General features: G+C 42.0%; 2 protein-coding genes across 2 annotated transcripts in view; both read right to left on the reverse strand.

Annotated features, from left to right (window-relative positions):
• Positions 1 to 2690, reverse strand: part of lpar2a (lysophosphatidic acid receptor 2a) — a 5888-nt gene extending 3198 nt beyond the window's left edge. The window contains exons 1-3 of the mRNA XM_029508697.1: positions 2414 to 2690; positions 1031 to 1783; positions 299 to 561 (exon numbers count right to left, since the gene is read on the reverse strand). Coding sequence (XP_029364557.1) covers positions 299 to 561; positions 1031 to 1775 — 1008 coding nt within the window. The 5' untranslated portion in view covers positions 1776 to 1783; positions 2414 to 2690. The remainder of the gene's footprint in view (positions 1 to 298; positions 562 to 1030; positions 1784 to 2413) is intronic.
• Positions 2691 to 5042: 2352 nt separating this feature from the next.
• brd4 (bromodomain containing 4) lies at positions 5043 to 24979 on the reverse strand. The gene is made up of 19 exons (XM_029508640.1): positions 24338 to 24979; positions 16371 to 16764; positions 15499 to 15636; positions 15268 to 15403; positions 14804 to 15135; positions 14260 to 14643; positions 14030 to 14158; positions 13363 to 13593; positions 13044 to 13270; positions 12378 to 12709; positions 12142 to 12237; positions 11669 to 12058; positions 9806 to 10792; positions 9578 to 9684; positions 9268 to 9418; positions 9033 to 9163; positions 8714 to 8919; positions 7181 to 7505; positions 5043 to 6936 (listed from the first exon to the last, which is right to left on the reverse strand). The coding sequence occupies exons 1-19, from the start codon at positions 24433 to 24435 to the stop codon at positions 6868 to 6870; spliced, it is 4863 nt and encodes a 1620-aa protein (XP_029364500.1). The 5' UTR covers positions 24436 to 24979; the 3' UTR covers positions 5043 to 6867.
• Between the last annotated feature and the right edge of the window lie 2839 nt (positions 24980 to 27818).

Consider the following 27818-nt stretch of genomic DNA (forward strand, 5'->3'; position numbering starts at 1 on the left):
AAGATAAATCTTTTTTTTTGTTTTTTTTACACTAAGTACCTGGGCATATTTACTTTCAACCTGGTTTTCTTTCAGTATCAGTGTGTTCATCAGTTTGGTAACTGTAAACCTGTGTGACTCAGTGACATGAAACTTAAAAACCCTGGCATAACAGAGGACTTTGTCTCTTGTTATCTGGATAACAGGTTGGCAGACAAGCCTCCCTGGAAGTGTAATGTTTACATTTTACAGGTTGTATCTTGCCCTAGCTGGTCAGCAACCTTCTGTACCAATACCAACGAAAAGCAGCTGAGGTTACCTCTGTTAAAGGGGAGTCGATCGCAACAGCTGCTGGCTTCTTGTGTCCAGCGTCACCTCTGCAGCACAGGCAGCACAAGATCCGCTTGAACGTTCTCCGCATCTCCTCGTCTCGCAGAGAGTAGATAATGGGGTTGACCAGAGAGTTGCACTCTGCTATCACCAAACAGAACTTCTCATACTTGTTGGCATGGCTGCGGTTACCCAGAAGCCCGTCCAGTAGGAGTGTGATGAGGCCGGGGGTCCAGCAGATTACAAACGCGCCTGCAGAGATGTGAGCAAGGGCAGAAATAAGTCAACGAACTAAAAGATTCCGTGGGAGTATGAGATTTTGCGTGACACCAGTGTCAGAGTGGAGCTATGTTGATTGCTCATAATGATTTACTGCCTTCAGGAGATGAGTCACATGGACGACCAATGAGGTGGATTATTAAGAGAAATGTTTCATTTCACTTCAATGTCTGACATGAAACGGAACAACTACATTTATCAGGTAAGGTGCAAGAAATAAACCAGTTTCGGGGGTAGCAGGGCCCACGAAGGAACTATGCAGTAAGTGGCAACAGCTGTCCTATGAAAGACAAACCACTTTCACAATTGGAGTCAATCCGGTTTCACTTCATGAAGCATAGCTGAAACTGAATTTCTGAGAAAACAAGGTCCAATTTTTTCGTGTTGTTGTAAAGATCAAATCAAAGTTAAGTTCACAGTAATTCAGCACTGGGTTTCTTACCCAACACCATGGAGATGGTTTTCATCAGGTTGATAACAGTCTGCCTGTGCTGCATATCATATGTGTGTCCAGACACATACTGACTCTGGTATCTTACGTAGATGAAGATTCGAGCATACATGGCCACCATGATAAAGAAAGTGAGCAGGTTCAAAACTGCCCAGAAGATAAGGAAGCGGCGGCTGTAGAGAGGAGCGATGATGGAGCAGTCATTTAAATTGCACTCGCAGTTCCAAAACTTGGAGGGCACCAGCCCCATGATGGTGCTCACGGCCCAGATACAGACCATCAGGAGCACCACCCGACGTTTGGACATCTTGCTGTGGAGCTGCATGGCCATGATGGTCTGGTGTCTCTCCACAGCGACAGCCAGCAGGTTGGCCACAGACGCCGTCAGGCTGATGTCAATCAGAGCCCCGCGGATGTACCACTGCTCCTTTGTGAGCATCCTGGTCCAGGGGCCCGTGTTCAACATCAGGTTGGCGTAGGCAACCCCGGCAAACAGGTCTGCTGCCGCCATGTTGCCCATGAGATAGTAGATGGGAAAGTGGAAGCGGCGGTTCATGAAAATGGCCACCATCACCATCAGGTTGGCCAGGACGACGATGAGACACACAGTCAAGCCAAGTCCGATTACCACCAAGTCCCGCGTCGTCCAGTTCTCTCTGATCGTCTTACCCACATTGTCGTAGAAGAAGGTGACATTGTGGGTGTAGTAGCAGCTATTGGACACGTCACTCTCCATGGCAATGCCTGCAAACACAAAACAAGTCCTTCAGCATATTTTTCCACCACCAACAAGAAAATCTCTACAAAATAAAAACATTTCAGAGATTCATGACTGCACTGTACTGTAAACAACTCATATCTTATAGCTTTCCTTTCAGTTGCACTCAAAATACAGTCAACTGCTGCCGTTTGGGGACCAGCACACTTGCTGTCTACACAAAGCTGGCTCCTTTCTACACACACATTATTAATGATGTCAGTTTATGTGACAGGTGTGTCTGTAAAGCTCAATGTGCTGATAGTAAAACTGGATGAATAAGGTTGTGTTCACTCGGTTGTTTTCTCTAAAAACCAATCAAACAAACTAACAAACAAACAAAAAGAAAGAACACTTTGTCTCTTGCAACTTCTTCTTTTGACTACTCAGACCCAAAACCGCAGATTTCGGGATACAGATAGTCATTTTTGTTACTGATAGCTAAAACTACAAAACAACCTTTTCCAAAAAAAAGAAACAGCAGAGAGGAGACGTGTTTATTTCTAATAAGGTGCTAAACGCGGAGAGCAGACAGTCTCCGCCTGTTCAACTGAACCCGTGGAGATTTTCATTTTACTCCCCGTAAAAAGAGGAAACTTTCGTTGGTTGTCACCTACCGGCCGCTCAGCGTCTCCTCCATCCGGACAAGGCTGCGATGAGACGGGAGAAGGGGCCCCGGCTCCGGCTTCGGCTCCGGCTTCGGCTCCGGCTCCGGCTGCTGGTGGAGAGTCCGCCTCAGTGAATCAGCTTCACTCAGATCAGCTGCTGCCCGCCGACAGGTGGGCGCGCTGCCTCCACCTGCAGCCGGAAATGTCGGGAAAAAAAACATGCTCGCAGTCGCTGTGTGCCATTTCGTCCATCTGACAGAGGGATTTTGATTTGGAAGAAAAAGAAATGTGGCTGTTCAAAACTCACAGATTCATTGTCAAAATTGCTTCCACCAAGAAAAAAAAAAAGAAAAAAAAAAAAGAAGCTGTGCTTGTACAATTCCCCAAAAGTCGCAGCTACAAGTGAACCAAACACCTAAAAGTTCAATAGTAAACTAAAACATGTTGACAAATATTTCTTTTAGAGGAAGTAAACTAGATATTGGTAAGTTTTATTTTAAGATATTTACGATCACAAAAGTCCCAAAATTACCGCAAATGGAAAGAAACCAACAACAGGGCTCAAAAATACGTATCGGTATTACTGTTAACTGTGTATTTTGTAAGTGCAAGTGAAGGCCTGTGTGTGTTAAACGTGTCTGTCTGGCTGATTTTTAGTAAAAATCTAAAGTTGTCATGGACGTCTCCGCCCTGAACGTGTCGTTTGTCTCTTTGCCTCCTTCTAGCGGCCACGGCGGAGAACTACAAGGAACTACAGACACCAACATCAGTTGCCGACAGGTACTGGATGAAACAATACCGACATTATAATGATTGATAGGTATGTTTCTCTCCCTTCTCCCCCCCCCCCCCCAAAAAAAAAAAAAAAAATCATTCATTCAAATTAGCCTCAGCCTCGGAGCGGCTAGCTAGCTTGGAGAGCCATCAGATAGCTGGACGGCTGTTTCCGCCATCAGCCACACAGCGGCAGATACCGACAGTGTTCTCACTAATAATGATGTACTCTTCATTGAAATTCCTCCATGTAGCCTTTATCTGCAGTTTGGACGGTGCAAAGCGATAACTAAGGATAATAATAATAATAATAATAATAATACGGCTCCTCAAAACAGTGACCACCACCAGTGGCCACAGAGCGGAAGTACACTACCACATTAAAGCCAGGGAGAACACAGTGTTTGAATAACTATAAAGGAAGTTCAAAAATACAACAACAACAACAATAATAATAATAATAACACAAACTTACTTCTCAGCAGAGTTGTGGTTTTGCGTGGTTGTTACTGAACGAAGCACATTATTTTGAAGTCACAGGAAGTCGCGGCCACTGTGTTGTTGGTGACGTAGTGCAGCGTCTCGTTGTGACCGTAAAACCAGCCGTCCCTGTTTGTGTTTGACAATAAACTGTCCACAAACGGGAATAGAAATCACACTCCATAAATGATCAAGATGGAGCCAGAATAAAATGAGCAGCTCCTGAGTTGATATAGTGTAGAAGTTGGTCACTGCAGTAAATCATCATGATCCCGGTCACAAAGGTCACCTTAAATCTAATATTATACCAACACCACCAGATAATACCTTCCAAAATAAATTAGTAAAAAAATCCAACTAAATCACATCAATAATGTGAGCACACTGGTATTAAAATAAAATAGAGCCAGCACAGGATATGTCCCTGATATCACCGTGGATGTCAGGTGTTATAAAGCTACTCAGCATGCCAGAAAAGCATCGTGAATCACTGTCTCATATTTGCTTCATTTTTCTACCTGCAGCTGCAGTTTTTTGCTGTAATTTATATTCTTTAAGTGGCAACATGTAACTGATGCATGGTTCTGATTTCTGATATCATATGTAGCTCAGTCTCACCTTTTCCTTCCCTCATTATTATTATGACTGACAGCAGTTCCAGAGCCACTGAAATTGGTAAAAAGACTAAGAGACAAAACTTTGTTTATTTTTTTTAATTTTCTATAAAAGAGATGAGTTTATTCAACAGACTTAATCGGAGACCTCGATAGACCACTCACATACCAAACGATAATCGAGGAAAATGTATGAACAAAACCCCCAAAACAGAACATACGCAACACAAAATAAAATACCTGAATAAAGCAAACTCTGGGCTGAGCTGCAGGTCAGCACATTCTCTGTAGAACTCATGGCACATTATGTCTGACAGTTACTGTGAAAACAAAACAAAACAAAAAAAGACTGAAAAGGAATGAAGGTTTTTTTCTTTTAGCCTTTCAAAACCAGTCGAATAATAAAAATTATATATTCATATATGGTGGACTTCATAGAAATTAAAGAGGTGATTTAAGCTCAAAAACGAATTCTCCTGAAGTACTGTTTATCCGTTTCTTTGCCTCCCTTCAATAGAATGCTTATCTACATTGCCGAACATGCCTCCTTGCACCACACACACACACACACACACAAAAAAAAAAACAGTCACACAGCCGTCCAAATTTACACAGTCGCACTCACAGACAAGACTCAAACGCTAGTGTGGCAACGCTGAAACATCTACCTAAAATCTGCTGATTGACCAAAATGAGAAAGTAGTTGTCAGGTGTGTACACTCATAGAAGTCCAGCTAAAACTAAATTTAAAACCCGAATATTAACCACGGGTAAAATATAAAATGCTGTCTTTTCCTTTTTTTTTAATTTTATTTATTTTTTTTTTTACTCAAACTCTTTCAAAAAATCTCCCTCCCCCCTCCCGCATTCAAATATTACACCACCCATTCCTGACTCACCCTTTTTCTAAACCCCCTCCAAGTGTAATATAACCCAACGAGAATTGCAATACAATACAGGCACTGGAGAAAAACACCATAAGAGACAAGTGGAGAGGACGAGCTGCATTCAGATTTCAACCCTTCCCTGGTCCAAACAATGTCCCCAAGAACAGAATTAGAACTCACATCCACTATTATTGAACAAGAACAAAGATAGAAATCAAAACTGTTTTTTCAGCATTTTCGGAGTCATAATTTTTGGAACCATTTGCCAATTTTTTTTGTGTTGTCAACAGTGTGCCCTTACTGACGGCCTGATGCAGAAAATAACTAGGAGCTCCTTCAGATCCCTTCAACTATTTTTACTAACCTGGTTCAAGTAGCAGCTACAGAAAAGGTGGTGAGTGTTTGTCTTTGATCCCCTGACTGTCCCCTCCCTGCCACAGACACAACACTCCGCTCATTGATACTTGATCAAGGCCCATTTGTTCAGATCAGACACAAAGGGAACAGCGAGAGGCTCCTCGTCTTCTCACTTCGTTTCTGATCCAGTAGTGTCACTATTGTGATTAGGCTGATGATATGAACATTTTCAATATTCCTTCTAAAAGTGTAAAAATACAAAGAATGGTGCAACACTTGTAGTGAAATCATATTTCAACTAAAGCTCAGAGACGGCTGGACCATTCCACTCTTCTGCTAACAATGTCCTGTGGTGGCTTTAAATTAAAAATACAAGGCATGATGAAAACTTCCAACTGATTCAATCTTCGATAAAATACTTACTGGAACTACAATAATGCATATATTTAGGGTTTTTCCACTAGCTACCTATCATGTTTTAGGACAAGTAATTGAGCATAAAAGATAATGAGTTGTTTGGCATAGACATACGTGGTGGAGTGTGTTGGTGTGAAGATTCAAAGAGGGAAAAAAGATCCAAAATAAACAGTTATTGTAGTATAAGAAAATACTTTTTTACAGTAGATACTAGATGATGAAAAAGATCTGCGCTGCTCCTACTTCTGGTTGTAAATGTTATCTTTTGTCCATGTGTGCAGGCCACAGAATATTATGGTCTGTTTAGGAAAGAGGTGTAAGGCAAAGTGTACCTTCTCTGCTGAGAAATATACATGATTTACAGTATGGAAGTTGCCCACCTCCCCCCTCCCAAACCATTTCACGTGTTCACGTACAACAAACAAATTAGAACAGAAAGACCAGTTGTCTTTATCACCTCAGACATCTGGCAGTTTTCAAAACACCGCTGCACAGTCTGTCAGTACATTATCAGAGCATCTTCATTCTTATTGGGATGTCTTTACTCTTGCAATTATTGTTGTGCCCACACACACTGTTAGAAACAAGTGCGATAAAGGCAACTGTGCCAGCAGGGGTCCATTCGCTCATGTTGAGAGATATCAGGCAGACGATGCCAAATTCCCAGGAAGTGGCATCCCAAATGATGAGACCACCCCCATGCGGTGCGTGTTGTTCATCCATAGGGGTAAAGTGAGCCATGTCCTCCCCGTCCAGCGTTTGAACTCAAAGCCTCCAAGCATCTGTCATATCTATATACAGTCCATGTCCCTCCGCGGTGCATGGTCACGAAATCTCACTTTAGAAGAAGTGTACATCATCTGAGTTTTTTCTTTTTTTTTCTTGTTTTGTATTTTTGTTTATTTTTGCAGTTACGTTTCAGTTGCTCCTCTCCTCAAAACAGGTTCTCCTCAAAGATAGCCATTAAGTCACTTTGGAAATTCATGTCAATAGTTGCTGCCATCTGAAGAGAGAGGGAGAGAGAGAGAGAAAAAAAAACAACTAAGCATTTTTCTTTGCATTAATTTCTCCTGAGTCTCTGAAAATTGATCTCAAACCTACAAATGTAATTACAAAGATCCCTGTTACTGTTCAAATTGAACTCTTTCTCTATGGTGCATGGTCTCGATTCCCTGTCTTTTCTATTTATTGGAGTTAGCGTCATATTTAACTCCATAACACTAAAGAACGTTAAATGATCTTCTCACCGCTTCTCGCCTCCTCCTCTCCTGTTCTCGACGGCGTGCTAGCTCTCTTTGTTGGTCTAGTGGGTTCTGTGTGGTGGGCTGAGGCGGCGTTGGGGGTTGAGGAGGTTGCTGAATGGCAGTAGGCTGAGGCTCCTGCTGCTGCTGCTGCTGCTGTTGTTGTTGTTGCTGCTGCTGCTGCTGTTGCTGCTGCTGCTGCTGTTGTTGTTGCTGTTGTTGTTGTTGTTGTTGTTGTGAAGGTGCTTGGATGTGCTGTTGTTCTAGACGCCTGCGTGGCTCTTCGTGCACCCTTCTGCTTGGCTCCATGACGTCCTCATCATCCCGACCACTGGAAAACATTCAGAGCAAAAATTCCAACTGGATGAAATCAAGTGCTTTTCACACAGCTGTGGGCTTTTGAGTGAGAGTCGCTCTTGAATCTACATCTGGACTCATATGGATCTCTCAAAGGTAAAATGACTCATAAATAACTAGAAAAAACAAAAGCTAATATAAAGCTAAACAACAAGGCTAATCTGCACAGATGTGGTGTACTGCTGCTACAATAAACTGGCTTATAAAACTGGGAGAAAGTCTACAAAAGTCTATGAAATTACAACATCTGGAAACATGAGCCAAGCTGCTGACACGGGCAAAAAAAAAAAAAAAAAAAAAAAAACTGGCCAATACTCATTTTAACTTTAGCATGCTCTGTTAACTTTACATGTGGTTTATTATTATTATTATTATTATTATTTAGTATCTTGAAAATCTGTACATCACTGAAAGAGCTGTTGAACAACATGAGCTAATTAGTTTGACACATTATTCAAAACACAGTGTTAATAGTCAAAGAAAGAGAAGACACCCATGCATGAATAACGTCTTACAGTTAGTTACACACTATTTTCGGTGGCTGCTGTCGTCCTGGTGTGTGGGCACTAGAGGGCAGGATGCATCACCTTATTGTTAGCTTGCACAAATATACAGTATATTATCCATTACTTAGAGCCCTCAGATTTCTCAGTTGAGTTCAAATAAATTCAAACAATTTCATATTTTGAATGACTCCCAATAATGAGTCTAAATCTTGGTTGGAATAACAGGCTGGTCTCTCAGCGTGATTAATACGCATTTTCAAATCTGCATACCCAGACAGCTTGCTCTTATTGTAAAACAGCGGTTTCTGGCTTCAATTGCTGTAAAACCTACATACAAATATTGTGCTTTATTTTGTCATTTCTGAGTTCCCTGAATCAAACACAGGATTTATTAATGACAGGTATATCTCCTCAATAGCCTAGCATGCAGTAAACAATGTTGCATTTCATATATAGGTGCATCTAAAGCCAATGTTATTCAAAGGTGTTATTTTGCTGTTAACACAACTTAACACAATTTTTATGAGCCATTGGCCATATATTACATTCTGTGTGAAGAATAAAAATATATGAAAGTTTAACTTTTGAAATTAAATTCTGAGAAAAAAAAAGAACTTAAATCAAATAACCTAATTTGAGCTGTAGTTTGTCTGCAGGTTTCTTCTGGCAACCTTACCGTAGTTTATCCTGCTCTCTGCGTAGCCGGTCTTTTTCTGCCTGCTCAGCTTGGGCCTTCAAGGCTTTTTCCCTCTCCTCTTTCTCCCGTGCAGCACGGCGGAACTGCTCAAAACTGTCACTTGATGATTTCACTGCAGATAAGGGCGTAGATGTGGACTTCTGTGCCAGGCTGGCCCACGAGCCCATGTTCTTTAGTTTCACATCCTGACAAAATACACACAATTAATTATCATTTGAGGTCAGGTCATAAGTCATGTCAAAAAGTCAAGTCAAAAACAGAAGTTGAAGGATTTTTAGAAAGCTGCTCTAACACCTACCTGTACTTTTTTGGGGGCAATGGGTGTCTTGGACTCCTGCTTGAACTTGTCCTTCTCTTGCAGTAAAGAGGGTGGCCCACTGGGTTCAGAGGAGCGGATGACAGGCCGTGAGCTGTCCATGGACTTCACATCTGTTTAATACAAGCACACATACCCAGCATGCTGTTAGTACGCAGTTTCTTCTTCATACATGTTTCAACTGCAGAATGTCTGAGGAAAATTGCAGAGTACGCACTCTGTTGGCCGTGGCCTGGTTGAGAAGACTTGTTATCAGGATGCTTGTGGTGGTCTGGTCTCATTGCAGGATTAAATGGCTCTCCTCTCATTACTGGGGATGGAGGAAGTTTCTCCTCCTTTAACACACCTTGGCTCACGGGGGCTCTCTGCTGCAAGGCCACATGCAAAAAAACAAAACAAAACAGAAAAACCCCACAAAAAACAAATTAGTCCTGTATTACTCCTCCCTTCCCTTAAAAAAAAAAAAAAATCTAAAAAAAAAAAAAAAACAAAAAACAACCTTCCACCGACCAGAGCAGGTTCCTCACCTTTTTCGGCTGCACATTGTGAGGTGGAGACTGGTGAGACACAGGGGGATACTGAGGAAGCTGAGGGGAGTGCATAATGAGAGGGGATGGGTTGTCCCTCAGGTGACCTGTCAACAAAGAAGACGGGTGTTATTTATATTTATATAATTGATTTTGTGTGAACTGAACTGTGGTTCTTGCTTATGCACGGGTTACACTGTAATTTCTGTTGCATCTCCTTTGACTGACCTGTGTTATAAGGGTCAGCCTTGGTTGGGCGAGGGGAGGGCTGTTCTTGCTGTTGCTGGATGATCTGCTGTGCTTTACTGGCGGGCATGGATACTTTGTGTTGTGATCCCTGGGATTGAGCAGTTAGCCCAGGACCCTGCTGGTAGTTCAGTTGCTGCTGCTGAGGCTGCTGCAGAGTAGGCTGCATGTGGCGGGCCTGATGTACAGGCATCTGTTGTGGTGGGGCTGAATGTGATGGGGCCGGTTGGGGCTGGGTCTGAACAGGCAGCTGGGCAGGGGGGAGTGTGGTCTGAGACGAGAGTTGGGATTGTCCCTGGACAGACTGCAGAAGAGAAGTCTGTCCTTGTTGTTGCTGTTGCTGTTGTTGTTGTTGCTGTTGTTGCTGCTGTTGTTGTTGTTGTTGTTGTTGTTGTTGTTGTTGCTGCTGCTGCTGCTGACGAGCCTGTGCTTGGAGCGACTGCATGGACTGTTGGGGCTGACGAGCTTGCTGCAACTGCTGTAGGTATAACTGTACTTGGTTCAGAGGTGTTGTAGACCCTGGCTCTTCATCATCCTCCAACAGCATCTGGGGAGGCTGGGAAGACAGCAAACCTTGGGGTGTGAGCGTTGGGGGGGACATGGGCCGCTGGTGCAGAGGCTGAGGAGGGTGGAGGATCTGAGAAGAGAGCTGATGCTGTGGTGGTGGCGGTGGTGCTGTCTGGGGCGGCGGCGGGGGCTGCAATTGATGCTGTTGCTGTTGCTGTTGCTGCTGTTGTTGTTGCTGCTGCTGCTGCTGATGTTGCTGCTGTTGTTGTTGCTGTTGTTGTTGCTGTTGTTGTTGTTGCTGCTGCTGCTGTTGTTGTTGTTGTTGTTGTTGTTGCTGCTGCTGCTGTTGCAGGATTGGCTGCTGCTGAGGAGGTGCTGGTTGCTGCTGAGGGGGCTTAGGATGAAGAGGCGCTGCCTTGTGACTAGGTCGAGAAGGCTGCTGAGGCATGGAACTGTGCAAGGCTTAAGTTGCACATAGCAACCAAAGGAAAACAAAATGCATCATTAATATCTAGAACTTTAACAGAGTTAATTCATTCATCTTCTACCAGGTCACGTTGGGTGCTGGAGCCAATCCCAGCTCACATTGGGCATGGGCGGGCTGCACCCTGGACAGGTCGCCTGTCCGTCTCAGGGATAGCACACAGACAAAGAGACATACAGAGACAAACAACCACTCACACTCAGACCTACAGGCAATTTAGTCACCAATTAGCTTAAACATGCATGTCATTGGACGGTGGGAGGAAACCAAAGTACCCGGGGGAAACCAACACAGGCATGGGGAGAATATAAAAACTCTACAACAGGACAACAGCCCTAACCACTATGCAGCTGTGCTGCCGGAATTTATTCCAATAAGTATTTCCTCAGTTGCTATTATCATTTTACTATATTTGTTTTTTTTTTTTTTTTTTATTATAACAATAATTTATTCCACAGTGTGTGGATGGGGGGAATTAATGTTATTGCTTTCATTCTATGCACCTTTCACAAATAAGTCTGATTGATGGATTCACTAATTACTTTGAGGAACATCTACCATCCTCAAGCCCAATGTATCATTTGGCAATGAGTGTACGCCCAGGCTCACAAGGTCTTACAAATGATATGGGAGGTACATCAGTTCTTATATATTTTAATTTCTACATAGAAAGAACAATAAATTAACAGAACAGATAGCTGCAGAAGAAAGTAAAATTTTGAAAGCAGAATTATTGATTTTGTGGGAGCCATTGTTGTCAAAGGGACGGCAGTTACACTTGCACAAATAATGAATATCTGAGTAAACATGACTTCTGGTCATGTCTAAAGTGCAGCAGACTGCAGTAGCCTTACCTGGAGACGGGAGGACGGGATGCTGGTTGAGGAAGGGGTGGGTCTCTGGGGACACGGGCCCAGCAGAATGAGCATTGAGGTGTGGAGGCGGTGGTGAGGAAGAGTTGCCTGTGTGGTGGGACAAATGCATGAGGGGCTGGCCAAAAGGTGGCAGTGACTCAAAGCTGGTCTCCAATAACTGGGAAGACTCAAGGGCAGCGACAGGAGTAGCCAAGAAGGCTGCAGGAGATGGCTGATGCTGCTGCTGATGGTGCTTTATCTGGCTGCTGGACTGAAGGCCTACAGGTTGGGAATTAAGTCCAGATTGAGCGGAGCCACTCTGAGGGTGAGGATGTGTCTTCTTCCCCTCCTTCACAGCCTGACCTCGCTTTTTCTGCTGTTTAATCATTCCTGTAAAGACGTGACAAAGTTGTACACTTAAAATTGGGTTTTTGATTAGATTTAAGTGAGTGACAAAATTTTGACTAACTTACCAGAACCCTCCGCTTCACTGTCTGAGCTAGAACCACTGCTCTCCGAAGAAGATCCAGTCTTTTTGGAAGTAGCCATGGACTCCAAAGTCTTCTCGACTGCAAAACACAAGTCAGTTCACGCATTTCCAGAGTAAAATACCTTATCTGAAATGAGTGGCCCATAGTCACTTTCACACTCCTTGTTAAACAAGAAAACTCCCACACACAGAGAATGATGATTTTCTAAAGTTGCTTACCTGGAACCTTTTTCTTCTTGCGGAGGCAGGAAGACACATATCTTTCCAGCTCACGTAAAGTGGAAGGCTTGAGTGTCTCAAAGTCAATCTCTATCTCATCGGGGTTTGAGTTTTTGAGTGAGGGCTCTCGGGATTGGATAATATGTACTACACGGCCAAGCTTGTCACCAGGAAGTTTGTTGATGTCCAAGCTTAACTGCCTCTTCTCCTCATAAGTCATAGGCTTGCACTTCTCCCCGGCAGCTGATGACCCAGCAGCCCCCAGGTCATCCTCCAGGCTAAGAATTGGCTGCAGGTTGGAGGGATGATTGCTCTTGATCCCTTCCTTTTTACTACAGAGGCAAAAACACATTTCATTTAACAAATTGCAACACTGCCTTTCACAGACTTTCTCAAAATTGTTATGTTAATGTTAAAATGTTTTACGATTAAAAAAAAATAATAATAATTTTATTACCCAAGAAGAAGATGACAACATGATACCAGTCAGCTTCTCAGATTAACAACTATTATTATTCTACCGGTTATATTCATTTACAAGAAAAGTAAATTTTCAACCCAGTTGTGACCACAATTGTCTAGCAAGAGCATAACAAGAAGGGGCACAAGTTAGTAAGGGTCATAGTTCTAAGTGACCGCCTGACATGGATACATTTTGATACCCACCTGGGCTTTTTCTTGGGATTAAGCTCTTTGTTACTATTGTTGGTCTTGGTCTTCTTAGACAACTGTGAAACAGTTGTAGCATCCTGAATTTCATCAACTAGGCCAGGCATGCTCCCTTTCTTCTTATGTTTATCTTTCTTCTTCTCCTTCTTTTCCTTCTCTTTTCTCTTTGGTTTGCTGGCTTGTGGTTGAGACAGGGCAGCCAGCTGTTCATGAACGGCTTTCAGCTGTATCAAAAGAAGAGACCAGCACTCAACAACAGGCATCATGGGCTGGACAAGGAATTTGCTGACACTCTGGACCTTCTCTGATCACTGACCTGTTCCTGGAGCTCTGCCAATCTCTGGGCTCTTTCCTCCTCAGAGTCATCTGTGGAAGACTCAGACTCAGAGGATGAGTCACTGGAACTGTCTGAAGATGAGTCAATGTGGGCCAAAGGAGGCTGGGGCTTAACAGGAGCAGGATGGTGGAGTGTAGGGGCAGGGGCAGGAACCAGAGGCTTGCTCTCAGGTTCATCTGGCATCTTGGCAAAGCGCATCTCAAAAACATCCTTGAAAATGAAAGGAAACAAACCAATTAAGCAAAATATTTATGTTTATCAAGATAAATCCAAAACACCACAAATTTTGACTTCTGCTCTTTGTGTGCTTTTGTGTATCAGACTTTATTGGTATCCCACGACTTGGTCTCTATCTACTCTCTCTAAAGTTTATATCTCTGGGTTGTTTTGTTTGTAGGTGTAGCTATCTATGTGTGCATTATATGCAAACTCACAGCCTTCAAAATAAGGCTAGATAGTAAACTGAGCGCTGAAATTGCCTTATATGTATTTCTAGTGTGTACTATGCTAAGATTACATTTCACTTTCAAAGTGTAAACTAAAAGAGCTCTGGCAAACAACCAATTTTCTCTTCAACTGAACTGCCTTCCTATGGTGTGTTTAACTATTAGCAAGTAACACTGTCTAAATGATAAACTGTAATTACCTGTAATTTGCGTGCCATAGTTACCACTTCATGGTCTGGTGGGTTATATTTGTAGCAGTTGGAAAACATTAATCGTACATCAGCAGCAAACTCCTGTGGATCACGGTATTGCTTGTTCTCCAGCTTGGCCTATTGAAAATATCAACGGTTAATTTTACTTGCAGTGCCACAAGATCACTCCCTGAAATAACTTATAGCACCCTTGTTCAACTATGTTATCTTGAACCCACCTTGATGGTGCTAAGGTCCATGGGATGTTTGATAATATCATGATAATCGTGCAGTCCAAGTGCATCCACATCAACAGGTTTGTGGAATGGCCAGGCGTAAGCAGCATGCTTCTTTGACAACATGTCACGGACCAGACTAGCACAGTATCCCAGCTGATCTTGTGGTTTGGGGCTATGACCCCCACTTGGTCCACTTAGTCCAATCCCAATGCCTATGTGATGCTGAGAGTCTGGGGCTTCCTTCTTCATTAGTTTCGTAGGTCTGGCACTCTCTCGCCTGGGTAGTGTCTTCCCAGATTTGGACTCTGCTGGTGAAGATTCACTGAGTTGGTCATTCGCTGTGGGTGTTGTAGTGTCTGCTTTCCTTTTCTGGCTCTTTCTTTGCTAGATTGCAGTGAACAGAAAGACAGAACAGACATGTGAATAAAGAGCAAAGAAATAAATAGTCAGAGTAATGGCAACACAAAACAACACCTCCCTAATGCTGCCTAGCGTGGTCAACAATGTGATCACCTTGATAGATCCCTGTGTAACTCAAACTCACTTTGGTCATGGTTATAGGATTCTGCAGCATAGGGGCAGGGCTCTGGATGGATACTGGAGGAAGGGAGGTCTGACCAGGGGGAGGCACAGAAGTCATGATTGGAACTTGAGGAGCACAGTCTGACTGGCCCAGGGAGTAGGGAGCTCCAAGCTGAGGCGCATGGCTAGGTAACGTTGGGGGAACATGGGCTTGCATCAAAGGCTGGGGAGCTAGTGAAGGCGGGCCCTGCACTGGTCCTCGGCTCTGCGGCACTGCTGAGAGGTTTGAGAGTCCACGGGTTTGAGGAGTTGTGGACAAAGGATCAATGATGGCCCCAGGTTTCAAGCTCAGACCTAGATAAGAAAACATACATAAATATCCCATTACGCACAGACCTGCTCCAAGAACAGGTGTTAGCAATGGGTGAGATCACTGAGGGCAAAAAAAAACAACAACAACAACAAAAAAAAAAAAACCCTACTTACCTCCCTCTCTCCGGCCCCGTCCACGACCTTTCCCTGTCATGACAACAATCTCAGTTTCTTCCTGAGGCATTTCTTCAATCTTTTGGAGAAAAACCTTCTCTAGAGCTTCAGCCATTAAGACAATGTCATCTCCAGGCTGCAGGGGGAGACAAACACTTGTAGTTAAAGTGGACGCTTATCAGAATCTTGACACTTGATGGAAATAATGGCTTCAGTGTACAATTATGTCACCTTGTTGTATATGTAGCAGTTGGTAAACATCGTGTTGAAGTCTTGGATACATTCTTGGGCATTCCAGTAGTAACTGTTCTCAAGCCTTTTCTTGATTGTTCCCATGTCCATAGGAGTTTTAATTATTGTGTAGTAGTCCTGAAAAATGCATACGAGGATGTCAACAACAATAAACAAGACTCTCCCTGTTTCTCTGCTGGGATGATGAAGCTGCTGTATTTGGAAGTTTGCTTTACCTATAGCACTTATTTTGGATTTGAAAACATGGTCTATTCATTAAAATCTCTAAAATCGACAAATACCACAGAATAATGACAAAACAACTGCACAATACAAGAGACTGAGAAACAAATAGTCACAATTAACCTGCTACATGCCACCTCTAAACATTTCTATCAAAATGAATCTCACTAAGATCAGTGATAACAGGAAATTAACTGCTGTTGTTTCCAAAGACATCTTTAAACATGTATAAAAGTTTAAGTGATGGTTTTAGGGTTTCATGTTTTTTTCTTTTGCTCAAATCTGAGTCAGCATACTGTACAAAATGTCTGGTTTGGGATATTTGGTTATATAAATGAAACTGGCTGACTCCACAGAGCCCAACATAATTAGAAGGCATGTCTATGCACACCTAGATCAAACATCCAAGCTCCAATCATCAAATACAAGATACATTCATCATGCTCCTGTTTGAGGACAAAAAAAAAAAACTCTCAAATAATACTGTATATGTACATCCAGTAAGGTAAAGTTGGTTTGCACATAGCTAGAAATATAAATCATCACACACACACGTGCAGCTGGAACGTGATGTAGACTCAGTCTTGATATATGAGGTGTCATATACACAGAGATAAGCTAGTACTCACAGGCAGGTTAAGTTTGACTGCATCCACCGGCACATGAAAGGGCCAGGAAAACTGGTGTTTCCACAGGGCCTTCAACGCCACCTTCAGCAGAAACTGCAGCTGATTGGTCTGGCGCTTTGGCCTGTTGGGATTGATGTACTCTGGGGGTGGGGGGTTGCCCATGAACTGGGCCTGCCCCTGGCTGCTGCTGCTGCTGCTGCCCGACATCTGCGCTGCATCCATGCCGTCCCCCATTCTAACAGGGTTGGGCATGGGCTCGGGCCCCGGAGCGGGAGCTGGAGCTGGAGCAGGGGCAGGGGTATTGGTGTTGGCAGAACACCAGTTTAGTCTTGGCCCCGGCACAGACTCCACTGACAGAGCACCACTGATCCCATTGCACTCCTCGCTGGATTCTCTGGGAAGAGAAAAGACCAAACTGTCATTAGCGGGTCTCGAAACAGTTATCAGTAAGATTTCATTTCATTTTGTCCTACAAAATTATTTACAGTACATAGTTAAGTATTAAAAGCACAGTAAAAAAAAGTAGCATTATAATTATAGCAATAGTTTTACTGTAGAATATATGTTGATTTTGTGGTTCAGTCTTAGTTATCTTTAATGGCATGATTTCACATTCCTTATTCCTTCAAGTTCTGCACATCCCTCAATAAAGTATTAATTGGGTAATGAAAATGTTGTACTTTATTTTACACCAATTATCACGCTTCATCACACAAGACATCTTGAAAATCAGTTTATGCCATAGTCATTATTTCTAGGGTTGCAACTAATGATTATTTTTCAATTAGATTAATGGCCACAGAAACATGTGCTTGCAAGATAGTAAATGTAGTTTTAAAATAAAATATCATTGTGAGCACAATAAAAATGTATTAAACAATGTAAAATTTAAGCGAAAATAGTCAGGAATAAACCTGCCTCACGTTGTGGATGTCATTAGGTAAAGAAAAAAAACTATAGAGTAGCTTATCTTAAAATGACAGTCAAGTTCAGAAAAGTTGCAAAACAAATGTCAATGCTAATTGAAATCTTGCCAGGTTTGAATCATAGTGCCACATGAGTAGATGTAACATCAGAGACCATAGCTCCTGATGTGTCAGAGGTGCTCATGCGTCGCAGACATGATAGGACAGATCAACTTCACAGAGTTTTGCATTGAACCTGGTCGTTGGTTTGTTTTTCGTGAAATGTTCTCATACTTCAGAAACTTTTGTTCTTGCTTTTCTAGCCTCTTTGTCCCACCATTCTGCCATAGTTCATAAGTTCTTCTTTGGTACCATGCAGAATACGGAGAGCTGACGCAACACAGCTGCCAGCACTTTCCCAGCGTTTTAATTTATTCAAAAGTGTATATATAGAGTGTTGACTCACTCAAAAATGACATCACAGATCTGCATTTTACTAAGACGAGGCCTGAGACTGTTAAGTTTAAGGACTGGCCAAAGCATTTGCATGCTCTTCTTGTATCTTTGTCTTCCTACTTTGTCTCAGGACCTGGTAGTGTTTAGGGATGTGGGTGGACAAGGGTGGGGGTGGGGGGTTAGCGTCATCTGGCAGCTGAGGGACTATGTGTTCCACTGTGCAGCACTCAGTTCTACATAATAGTCCTCTCCCAGGCAAAACAACAAGACAAATAATAATTTAGAAATAACACACTGAAAATAGACTCCGGAACAACAACATTCTGTAAAAAAAACAAAAACAAAAACTGATCATACCGCATGACATCCCCAATAGAAACAAGTTAGTCGGACAGTCTCTCACTGAAATCAGCCCCCACAAAAGGGCCTTACAGATAAACACACTCCACTGTATAGATCTGTGACTAATCACATTCCTGTTGAGTCATTTTCTGAGAAAAGGGAAGTAGTTTGTGCACCACATGATCACAGCCTTGGGCTGCCCAAGGCACAGAGACACAGTGGAGATTCTGAGTAACTGACCAATATGTTAAATGACAACACATAAAAAGACACAGTACTAGTGTAACACAGATGTCCCTTGCAGTGTGGCCTAGAGCAAAAAGACTTTACAAATAAGACCAAATAAGCACAGACTGCCAAGCCAGAATGGTATGAGCAAACAAATGTAGAGCTACTGATTACTCTTGTTATCAAATCGAAAATGGGGTCATTACACATCTCTGCCAGTGTAAAAAAAAAAAAAAGCAGAAGAGTGCAATGGGAAAAAGTCAAATTCATAACAAATGATCTGGATTTGCCCCGTGCCTCCAGCAAGTTGAGTGTAAGTTGAGTGTAGTTGAGTCAGCATTTTGAATCCTGCTGACAACAATCAGAGAAGAGGACAGAGTAAGGAATTCAACTCGCTCATCTTGTTGGACCAACCGTCTAAACAACTGGCAACAAGTTCAACTAACCAGCCTTACACTACTGACTTTCAGTGTAATGACATAATGACATTTCTAACTATATATATAAAATGTGTGTAATAATGTGTGTGTGTGTGTGTGTGTGTGTGTGTGTGTGTGTGTGTGTGTGTGTGTGTGTCAGAGAGAAAAACTGTACATTAATAAATGACATTCAATTAGCTGTCAAAGGAACAGTTACTATAGGATATGAATATTTCTACAATAGATATAAAAGCAGAGCGTGGTTAGCTGTAGCTACTGGTTGGCACTGTAATTTGTCTAATACTGTTCCCACTGAGTTCTGAAATCATTGTTGTAGCTACATTTTAGTGTTGTAGAAATTAATGGGATATTACAGTTTTTGTATTTCCCCAGCTTCAGAGATTGCTAGACAGCTTAGGCAGCTGGTGCTCCTGCTCCAGTCACATTTATGAAAACTGATCACTAGCTGTCAAATATGTGAAAACCCAAAAGGCTGTCAACTTTCTGCACGTCACTTGCAGAAAAATTTGGCTCTTAACTGAATCAAGCACCGAGATTAAGCTGAGTTTAAAACGCATATGTCCTTTCAAAAATGGAAAGTGTCATTTTGAGTCATTACATCTTTAATGCTTCCTTAATGGGGATTTGTAAGAATTCTCGGGTAGATGTTTTCGATCATTTAAAAAAGGTTGACACAGAAATGTGGCTAAAGGAAAACTGTCCTTGGTCAACATGTAGGGATAAAGACATACACTCTTCACAAAAATAATTGCCCCAGTCAAACTAAAATGACAACAAATGGACAAGTTATCAGACTGACAGATGTCTTACAGAAATGAAATGTCTTTAGGTGAAATTGTGCAGGATAAGGCTGGCGTGGCATGATCAAATCATGATGATGGAAATACACATCACCATGCCTCAAACCTTGCACGAAATATAAACATGTACCCAAGCGAAACTATGACAACCACTGAAAGATTAAGCAATTAATAGTGGAGCTCGTCAATGTCTTGGATATATATGTTGACAAGCGAACAACCAGTCCTTAAGATCGGCACATTGGATGAGGGAGAAGAAGGCAGGCATGAAGACCCGGGCAATTCTATCAGGAACCAAATCATTATGACCAGGGAACTATGAACATCTCTGTGACACTGGACTTGAGCTCCCAGGCAACAGTGGGTACCTTTGCCACAGTGGGAAAGCAGCGTACAAACCCTGCCTGGCTTAAAGCCTCAAGGGCAATTGGGGCAAAAAAAAAAAAAAAAAAAAAAAGTAATGGGAAGTGCATCTTCCTTCAGAATGGTTTTTCCATGGTCGTTCCAATTTGTTGGTTCTCCATGTATGTAAAAGGTAACGTCACAAAATTCCAGACACAATCATTCACAAATCTAATGATAATCAAAGTCTCACATCAGTGCTCTGTGTACTAAGTAGGATGCTGATTTAATGGATCAAGCGGGCCTAGAAGGGGAAATAGAAGAATAAGCTGATCGCATGCTGATAGCATTTACCATAATCAGATCCAGGTCCAGTCCAGGTGGCTATGGGCTTTAGACTGTCACATCTACAACACTAACAACTTTCGAGCCAGCACTGTAATAACTAAGCCAAGATAATGTTAGCCTATTTGAGCTCTTCTGCAGTGATGCTTTGACCTAAGTCTTCATCATATATACCCACAAATACTGCCAGGCTGTCTTTAACACCTCATTAACAACAGCAACATGCAGTCTCAAGTAGATAGTCATTGACATGACAGAACTGTGTCCAACTTCTGGGGAAATAGTGTAATGTTCCCTAATAATTTAAGGAACATGAAAAACAATCCTTTCTTGGTTCAACAGTTGAGGCAGTGGAAGTAACTGAGGGCATAACATACTAAGACTTCTCGTGATGCACCTGATTGCAGTTTGAGCAAGTGCCCTTTCCTTTTACTCATGTATGCACGAAAGCACATAAAAACTCAGTTGATGTGATATGATATGCTAAGGGTTCTCTATTAAGATAGACTGACAACCTGTTAACTAAATCCTTACGAGAAATATTATTTTACCTCACTGACACAGAAGTGATCAACAGAGTTGCATGCACTAGTGGACTGCTGTCTTTCCAATTTTATCACAACTATACATTACATCATTGTAATGCTGCTGATTTATAAATGTAATAAGAACCTTTTGACTTACAAAGTGGGGTTTGGTTTTTGATGTCTTTGTTTATTACATCTGACTACAAAGCATAGATACAATTGAAGTCGTGATGGTTGTAACTTGGAATTCATAATTGTGTGACAATATTTAGAAAGAAAACCTGCTGAGCCTGTTTTTAAATGATGATGAACTTGTACCAGTTCTGTTTTCAGTTTGTCCTTAAACTGACATTACACTTCCCTAGTCCAAATATCTAAACAAACTTTGACTTCTATTCATACCATTCTGCATGTTTCATTTCTTCGATGTTGGAAATAATTAACCACTTTACAAACAGGTACACTGTGCTGATCAATTCAGAAAAAAATGACAACACCTTTCACCAAATCAGTGATCCCGCAAATTCACAGGACAATTCGGCTGCCAAGAATATTTTATCTGATAAGCAGGGACTGTTGGTTGGAGAAACTGTGCTCAATAAAATTGGCACAGATGTGGCGTAGACAGAAGGAATCACAAAGATAGATCTGCAATTCTATTATCATATAATAATGCATCAATAGATTAACAGCATTGTAGATTTGTGAGAATTTGGACTTTTCCTGACATTTAAATGCTTTGTAAGCATTATATTTGTTGATGTTGACATCAAGTGTGATGCTATATTCAGTCAATCTATATGATAAATAAGCATCACCCAGTCTCAATGACCTGCTATCCCTGTCTAAGAGCAGCGTTGGCATGTGAGACTAATCAAGCCAACAGAAGCCTCCTACAGAGGTCAATCAAGAGGTCCACTTCCTGCTGCTGCATGTCCTACATCACTCTCAGATCTGGAATAACAGTTGACCTTTGACCTGGACATACATCACTGCAGACTGCTGTGGAATGTCTTCTGGGGAGGAAGCAGCTCTGGTTACTGGGGTGGGGGATGCACATCTCACAGCAGGAAATCGTGTGCTGCCTCGTAGCAATTGTCCTACATGAAAGAGCGATACGCAAGAGCGAGATGCCTGCATCCTTCAAGAAGGTAAACTATTAATCATTTATTGTTTGTTGAGGAGGAAGGGAGGTCAATTTAAAGCAAAAACGTGGGCTTTGATTTGCCACTTGAAGTCCTTGCTAAGTGTTAGAATGATGGCCTGTTTTTGCCTGAAAGCAAGGGAATAAATAATTGATGTGACCACAATGACAAGGCCAAGAACAACTCCCCGCCAATTCACTCTTTCATAGTACCAATGTGAACCCTACTCCAGGGAGCAGCTCCACTCAAATGTGACTGCACCTGCCAATACAACATAATACACTGATTACACATTTTGTTTGGATTGGCAGAAAGTCAGAGTTCTGTGAACGACAGCACGTGCATGCAAGTGTACATTAATGGTCTTGTGTATGCACTTTCAGGCAAGGTAATGTGGATGCAGATTAATTTTGATTTAAAGTGGAAAGTCTTATCTGAATGAAGATAGTTCTTTTTAAAGATGCGGTTTTAAAATAATGTTTTAGTGGGAACAAAGCCACAGCTAGTCCATAAATAATTGATCAGAAATTGTGATGAAGATGCACCACAAGAGAATGACGTGCGAAGTGGTGGTTTTCTTGTATGCTTCCTTTTCAGCCTGTGACCCTCAACTGTATGAAATAAGAAAATAAATGGCACAAGTGCAATATCTATGAAAAACGAAACTAAATTAATGACATAATTCATTTCCCAGGGTTAATTAAACAGTCAAGGATGTCTTCCATTGACTGTCTCATTGCTGATTGTAGCAGCTCCCAAAAATTACAGGCAATGGTCAGTGACAGACCCTCAGCTATGTTCCAGTGGCATGTGAAAGCCATCTGTTGACTCAAGTGTGTCAAAGCCCTGGCTCATCTGATCTTCAATAACATTGCTAAGCTGCCTAGAATTATATGTCCATCATGTAAAAATTTTCCATCTATTTTATGGAAAATAACAGATCAAGCAGGAGTGACAGTTTTATTTGATTCATTAAATAACTAAAACAAACAGTTCTAATTAGATGTACTATTTTGAAATATATTGAAAATGTACTTGTGCTGCTTAAATGTGTTGATTATGCTTCAATGAAAACAATATATGGCAGGATTTTGTGAGCTTTTACTGATTTGTTATTCATTATTATTCGTGTTATTGTTACTAATTTTATTACACTGATGAGTTTGTAGTGCGTCAAACGTTAAAATAACATTTGTGCTACATTTGTTTTTGGTGTTAAATCCTTTCACGGTCAATATAAAAGTATCAATGTAATCTGCGTGGATTTTCATTCATCCATCTTCTACTGCTTTTCCGTTTCCAGGTCACGGGGGCTGCTCGAGCCACTCTGGGTGAGGGGCGGGGTACAACCTGGACAGGTCACCAGTCCGTCACAGGGCCAACACACGGAGACAGACAGAGACGAGCAACCACTCACACTCTCCCACTCAGACCTACGGAACTCTTAGCGTCACCAGTTAACCCAAACATGTCGTCTTTGGACGGTGGGAGGAAACCAGAGTATCCGGAGGAATAATAGGTTCCATTTCCATTTTTCTCAAACTTTTAGTGTGTGTGGCAGATATTGCCAAGACACTTTGTCCACCTTGCATCATGCGCAATGGGTTAATTGCTACCTTATTTTACTCCCGCTGAAACTTGGCTTCAAGGAAAAAAGAAATGCTGCCATGGTTTCTATGGTAACACTCCAACACTTCTTGGCTACTGTGCTGTATTTTTATTCTCGGCGGTTCCAAATCCTAGTTTTGGATGCTTACCACGCATGATCTGTGCTACTTTTGAGTCTCTATGGACAAATCTAAGAGAAACACAACTGGGGCCTTTGTTTACTTCTGCGTTATGGGTATTTTCAAAAGAGAATTATGACTCTTACAGGACACATTGTTTAAAATATTTTTTTGTGAGGTTACAAATTTCAGAAGTTTGCTTCATGTTGATACTGAACTGTTGCTTTATGAGTCAGACTGTGAACACACCACCTGACTAATCATGAGTCAGGCACATTTTAACAGGAAAAGGCAAGAGTCATGCCAGTTTGTTCAGGTAATACTCCCAGCTGTTTAGAGTAAAGAAGCCAAACTCTACCAGGAATAAGGAGACATTTCTACTACTGCCACACAAACACAACCCCCTTCTTCCAATTCAGGCCCCCTTCCCCCACACCCCCTCTCTCACCAGGAGGTAAGTCCATGGCTTCTGGCTGAAATCTGGATAACAATACTATCCCCAACACAACACAGGAGACATACTTCTAAACTGGACTGTTGTACTGGGCCATGTAAAACTAGGGATATTGTGAAAACACGTAAGAGTCCCAAGAACCATGATTCCAGGCTAGACTTCTTCTCAGCTTTTTAACTATGTGCTTCAATGATAATACTTTAAATGTGTGTGATATATATTTTGTAGGAGAGGCTACCTCATCAGACAACATTACCTTTTCACAGAGACTGAATGTGCAATTTTTTCCAAGAGGGCATCCAGTTTTTGAAAATCCAGCAAATCGTTTGACTTGGCATGCATCTTGTAATCCATTTATGAACTCCAATGAACAGAAACCAAAAAAACAAAAAGAAAGCCTTGAAAGAATTACACAGAAGTTTGTTTTTCCCTTTTCTCTCATCCAAAACACAAGAGGGATTTTTTTCTTCAGGCTCCAGTATGTGTACTAAAATCCCGCAGAACACGGTGAGTAATCCTAAACGTGGTCCAAGCAGCGTTGGAGAGTGGCTGTTCCAGGAAAAAAGGCCCCAGCTTGGAAAGAGTGGGTCCAGGCAGGGAGAGGAGGCTGTGGAAGCCTACAGCCAGCAGGCTGTGTTAGCTGTGTGAGCCGGTCCTCTCTCCACCCCATCCCCCTCTCAGCAGCACAACGGCCCAGTTGCCACAGTCTCTTCGCTCCATTGTGTGTCCTATCCAGGGCCTCCCCAACGTAAATGGACACAAGCGGGAAGTAAGCAGTGTACAAGGGGGAGAGGGGAAAGTGAGAGAGGAGAGAAAGCCCCGATAAGGTCCAGGAGGAGTACTTTGTTCCCTTAGCTCGCTCTCTCACCCTCTCTCTAGGACAGGCACACCAGCATGCAGTTACTCAACAGTAAAAATGGCTCTGCTGCTTCCTCATTCAGCAGAGCCTCAGCCCACACACCCCTCCCTCCCTCCCTCTCCTATGCGCTTGCTTGTTCAACCCCTCCTCTCTCTCCCCATCAATAGCTTGAGGTCCTTGCTCTCTCCTCTCTCTGTTACACCTTTAACACCCCACCCCCTTCTTGTCTTTTCCTCCGTCCATTTCATCATGCCCCACCCCCACTCACTCCTTCTTTAGAGGGATCTTGAATATGCCTTTCCTCACAAATTTAAAGGCTCCCTTAGCCACACTTAAATATCATTCACATTTAATATTGTGGCTGGACTATTCCAAAACAAAACGTGCTTCTTTTCAATGAAATATCAAAGAGAAAAACATGTAATAATAGGCTAGATCTGTAAAATGTACTCTGCAGTCCATAAACACCAGAAGTGCTAAATTAAACCAAATTTACTGAAGTGATCACTTGATCCAAAAGGCCAAAACTAGATAAAACCCTGACTGTTGCAGAACATTCAACTGATTCTAAGACTTTATTCAAAAATTATGTTGAATTTTGAAGCAACGAGGCAAAATTATACTTCCAGCATGTAGCCCCTAAAACAATTCTTCTATCTCAGAATCAGCAAGCCATGTAAAAAATATTCAACTTTGTAAACGAATCACACTGTGCAAACAATGACAGGCTGCTTAAGAGTACTAGTAAGATAAAAAATTGGGTAAAATGCATGGCAGTGTAACAGTGAACAGCTGGGAACATGAAGGAAAACCACAATCCTCACAGAGTCACAGAGTGTGACAGAGAGAATTCAAAATAGTGAGACCACCCACAGCGGCGCAGCAGAGCAGTCTCCAGTAATTATGTTCATGACAGTACAGTGACTGCACAGGCTGCAGGAAGTACCAAACTCTTTTAATCAGACGGGCTGAATTGTTTTCAGCATTAATCCGTGCTGTACTTTTTACATGAATCTGGCCCTGTGTGTTTATTTCAGTCAGATCTTAACCAAGCGCTATGATTGATGCAGTAACGCTCCACACTAACAGTCAAGTTCTTTGTTGGACCGGTAAATACCAAGGACAGATAATTGTACTATAACTGCTAAGATTCAGAAGTTCGTGTAATTGCCATCTTAAAAATAAATGCTAAAGGCCATATGATCAGATGTCGTTGTGAAGTGATGGCAGTATCAGGGGAATAAATGCAAGTATATGCAAAAATCACAAGTCCTGATACAATCTTCAGAGACAAATGTGACTTACAGACACCCCGTTCACTTGATACCAGTAATCCAATCTACCTGACAATGCTACTTCTTGACCCCACTAAAGTAACAATACACTTCCAGCCTTCTGTTCACTACGTGCAAAGGGGAAACATGAGTAACTGAAGAGCAACTGCTTGATGGTAAGAAGATATTAAAAAAAACAACAAAATAAAAACCTCCTTAAAACCCAATATATTGTGTTTGAGCCTTGAGTATGTATGACCAGAGACAGTATGACCACTGACCTCTCACATCTTAATAAATTTAAATGGCAGAGCAGACCATGCACATGCAGACCAGTACACACTAATGCAGTTTCAGGAAGTCAGGCATGTTAAGTGTCAACATTTGTGAATGTTAGTATTCCCAAATCAAACAAACAGCAGCTAGTCTGTGGTGCACCCAGACACTGACAGTATCCTCAGAGACCCTCTTCTCCGTCCATGTCCACGTGCCATATGCACCATTCTCAGAGACAATACAGCAGCTGCCAGAGTGACAAAGCTCCAACCTACAGCAATTCAGAGTTAGCCAAACCGATGGCCCTGTCGCTGGGGCGGGGGGTACTCAGACACAGGGAAGGAGGGAGGGACGGAAGATGGTGTGAGGAAGGGGGGACTGCAAAGGAGAGGATTACATTTTGACTGGGGGTTGGGTCAGAGGAAGAGGCAGCAGCACACGGAGATGAGACTGCGAGAAAGTCTGAGGCTGACTCCATTAATCATCGGAGCACCGGAGCAGCCAGAACCTTCAGGGACTCTGAGAGGAGAAAACGGGGAACAGGCAATTTGCCAACTTGACACAGTGTATCATGCACTTGCATACATTCAGTTATGCACTGGGAAAAACATCAGAAAGAATAAGGTTGGTGGTTAAAGGATGTACCATGTAGAGAGAACTAAAGCCTCTTTTCTTTTTTTTGATCATGAGCTAAATCTAACGATGGTTGCTTCTCTAGTTATAAAATCTTGCTTTTCACACAGAGGAAATCATTCTGCCGTGATACGCATAATTTAAGTGTTTCTCAAGCCTTTGCATCATGATTGCAATACACTGAAGAGATTTATGAAGCCTATCCAAGATGATGGAAAACATACCAACATTTTACAAACAAAGTCTGTTTTAAACGGCAAAGCTTCAGAAATTTTCATGTGTAATAACTGTACCCCCAAAGGGAATATTTTGGACAACTTTATAGAATGGATGTGCCATAATGTATTAAATCACTGTTAAGCATCTTTGCATTTATTAAGGGTTTTTCAGGAGCAATTCATTTTAGGCACGGTTTGTTTTTTTTCCTTTCACATCGATAACAATCTAGGCCCAGATTCCCCCCAACTCATACAACTATTTTAACTCAATACTTAATTGTTGTATTCCTTCTCTCAACCAATCTTGACCTTGACATCTATTGAGATCGGTACAAAGCATTTCCAGGCAAAGATCACAGATACAGATCATTTAAATGGAAAATCCATTTTCAAAAATTGGAGATACCTTAACATCAACTCTGAGCAGAATAAGGTAAAAAATATAGAGCAAGAATTCAATAACCAATATTTCAGATC

Source organism: Echeneis naucrates, chromosome 8 (genome assembly GCF_900963305.1).
Source record: "Echeneis naucrates chromosome 8, fEcheNa1.1, whole genome shotgun sequence".
Taxonomy (NCBI): Eukaryota; Metazoa; Chordata; class Actinopteri; order Carangiformes; family Echeneidae; genus Echeneis; species Echeneis naucrates.

Coding starts and splice junctions, on each gene's coding strand:
- brd4 (XM_029508640.1), bottom strand. CDS start 24,435: ATGGATTACAAGATGCATGCCAAGTCAAACGATTTGCTGGATTTTCAA. Junction 12,059..12,141: donor CAGTGAAGCGGAGGGTTCTG/GTAAGTTAGTCA, acceptor ACGTCTTTACAG/GAATGATTAAACAGCAGAAA. Junction 7,506..8,713: donor AGAGAGCAGGATAAACTACG/GTAAGGTTGCCA, acceptor AATGTTTTCCAG/TGGTCGGGATGATGAGGACG.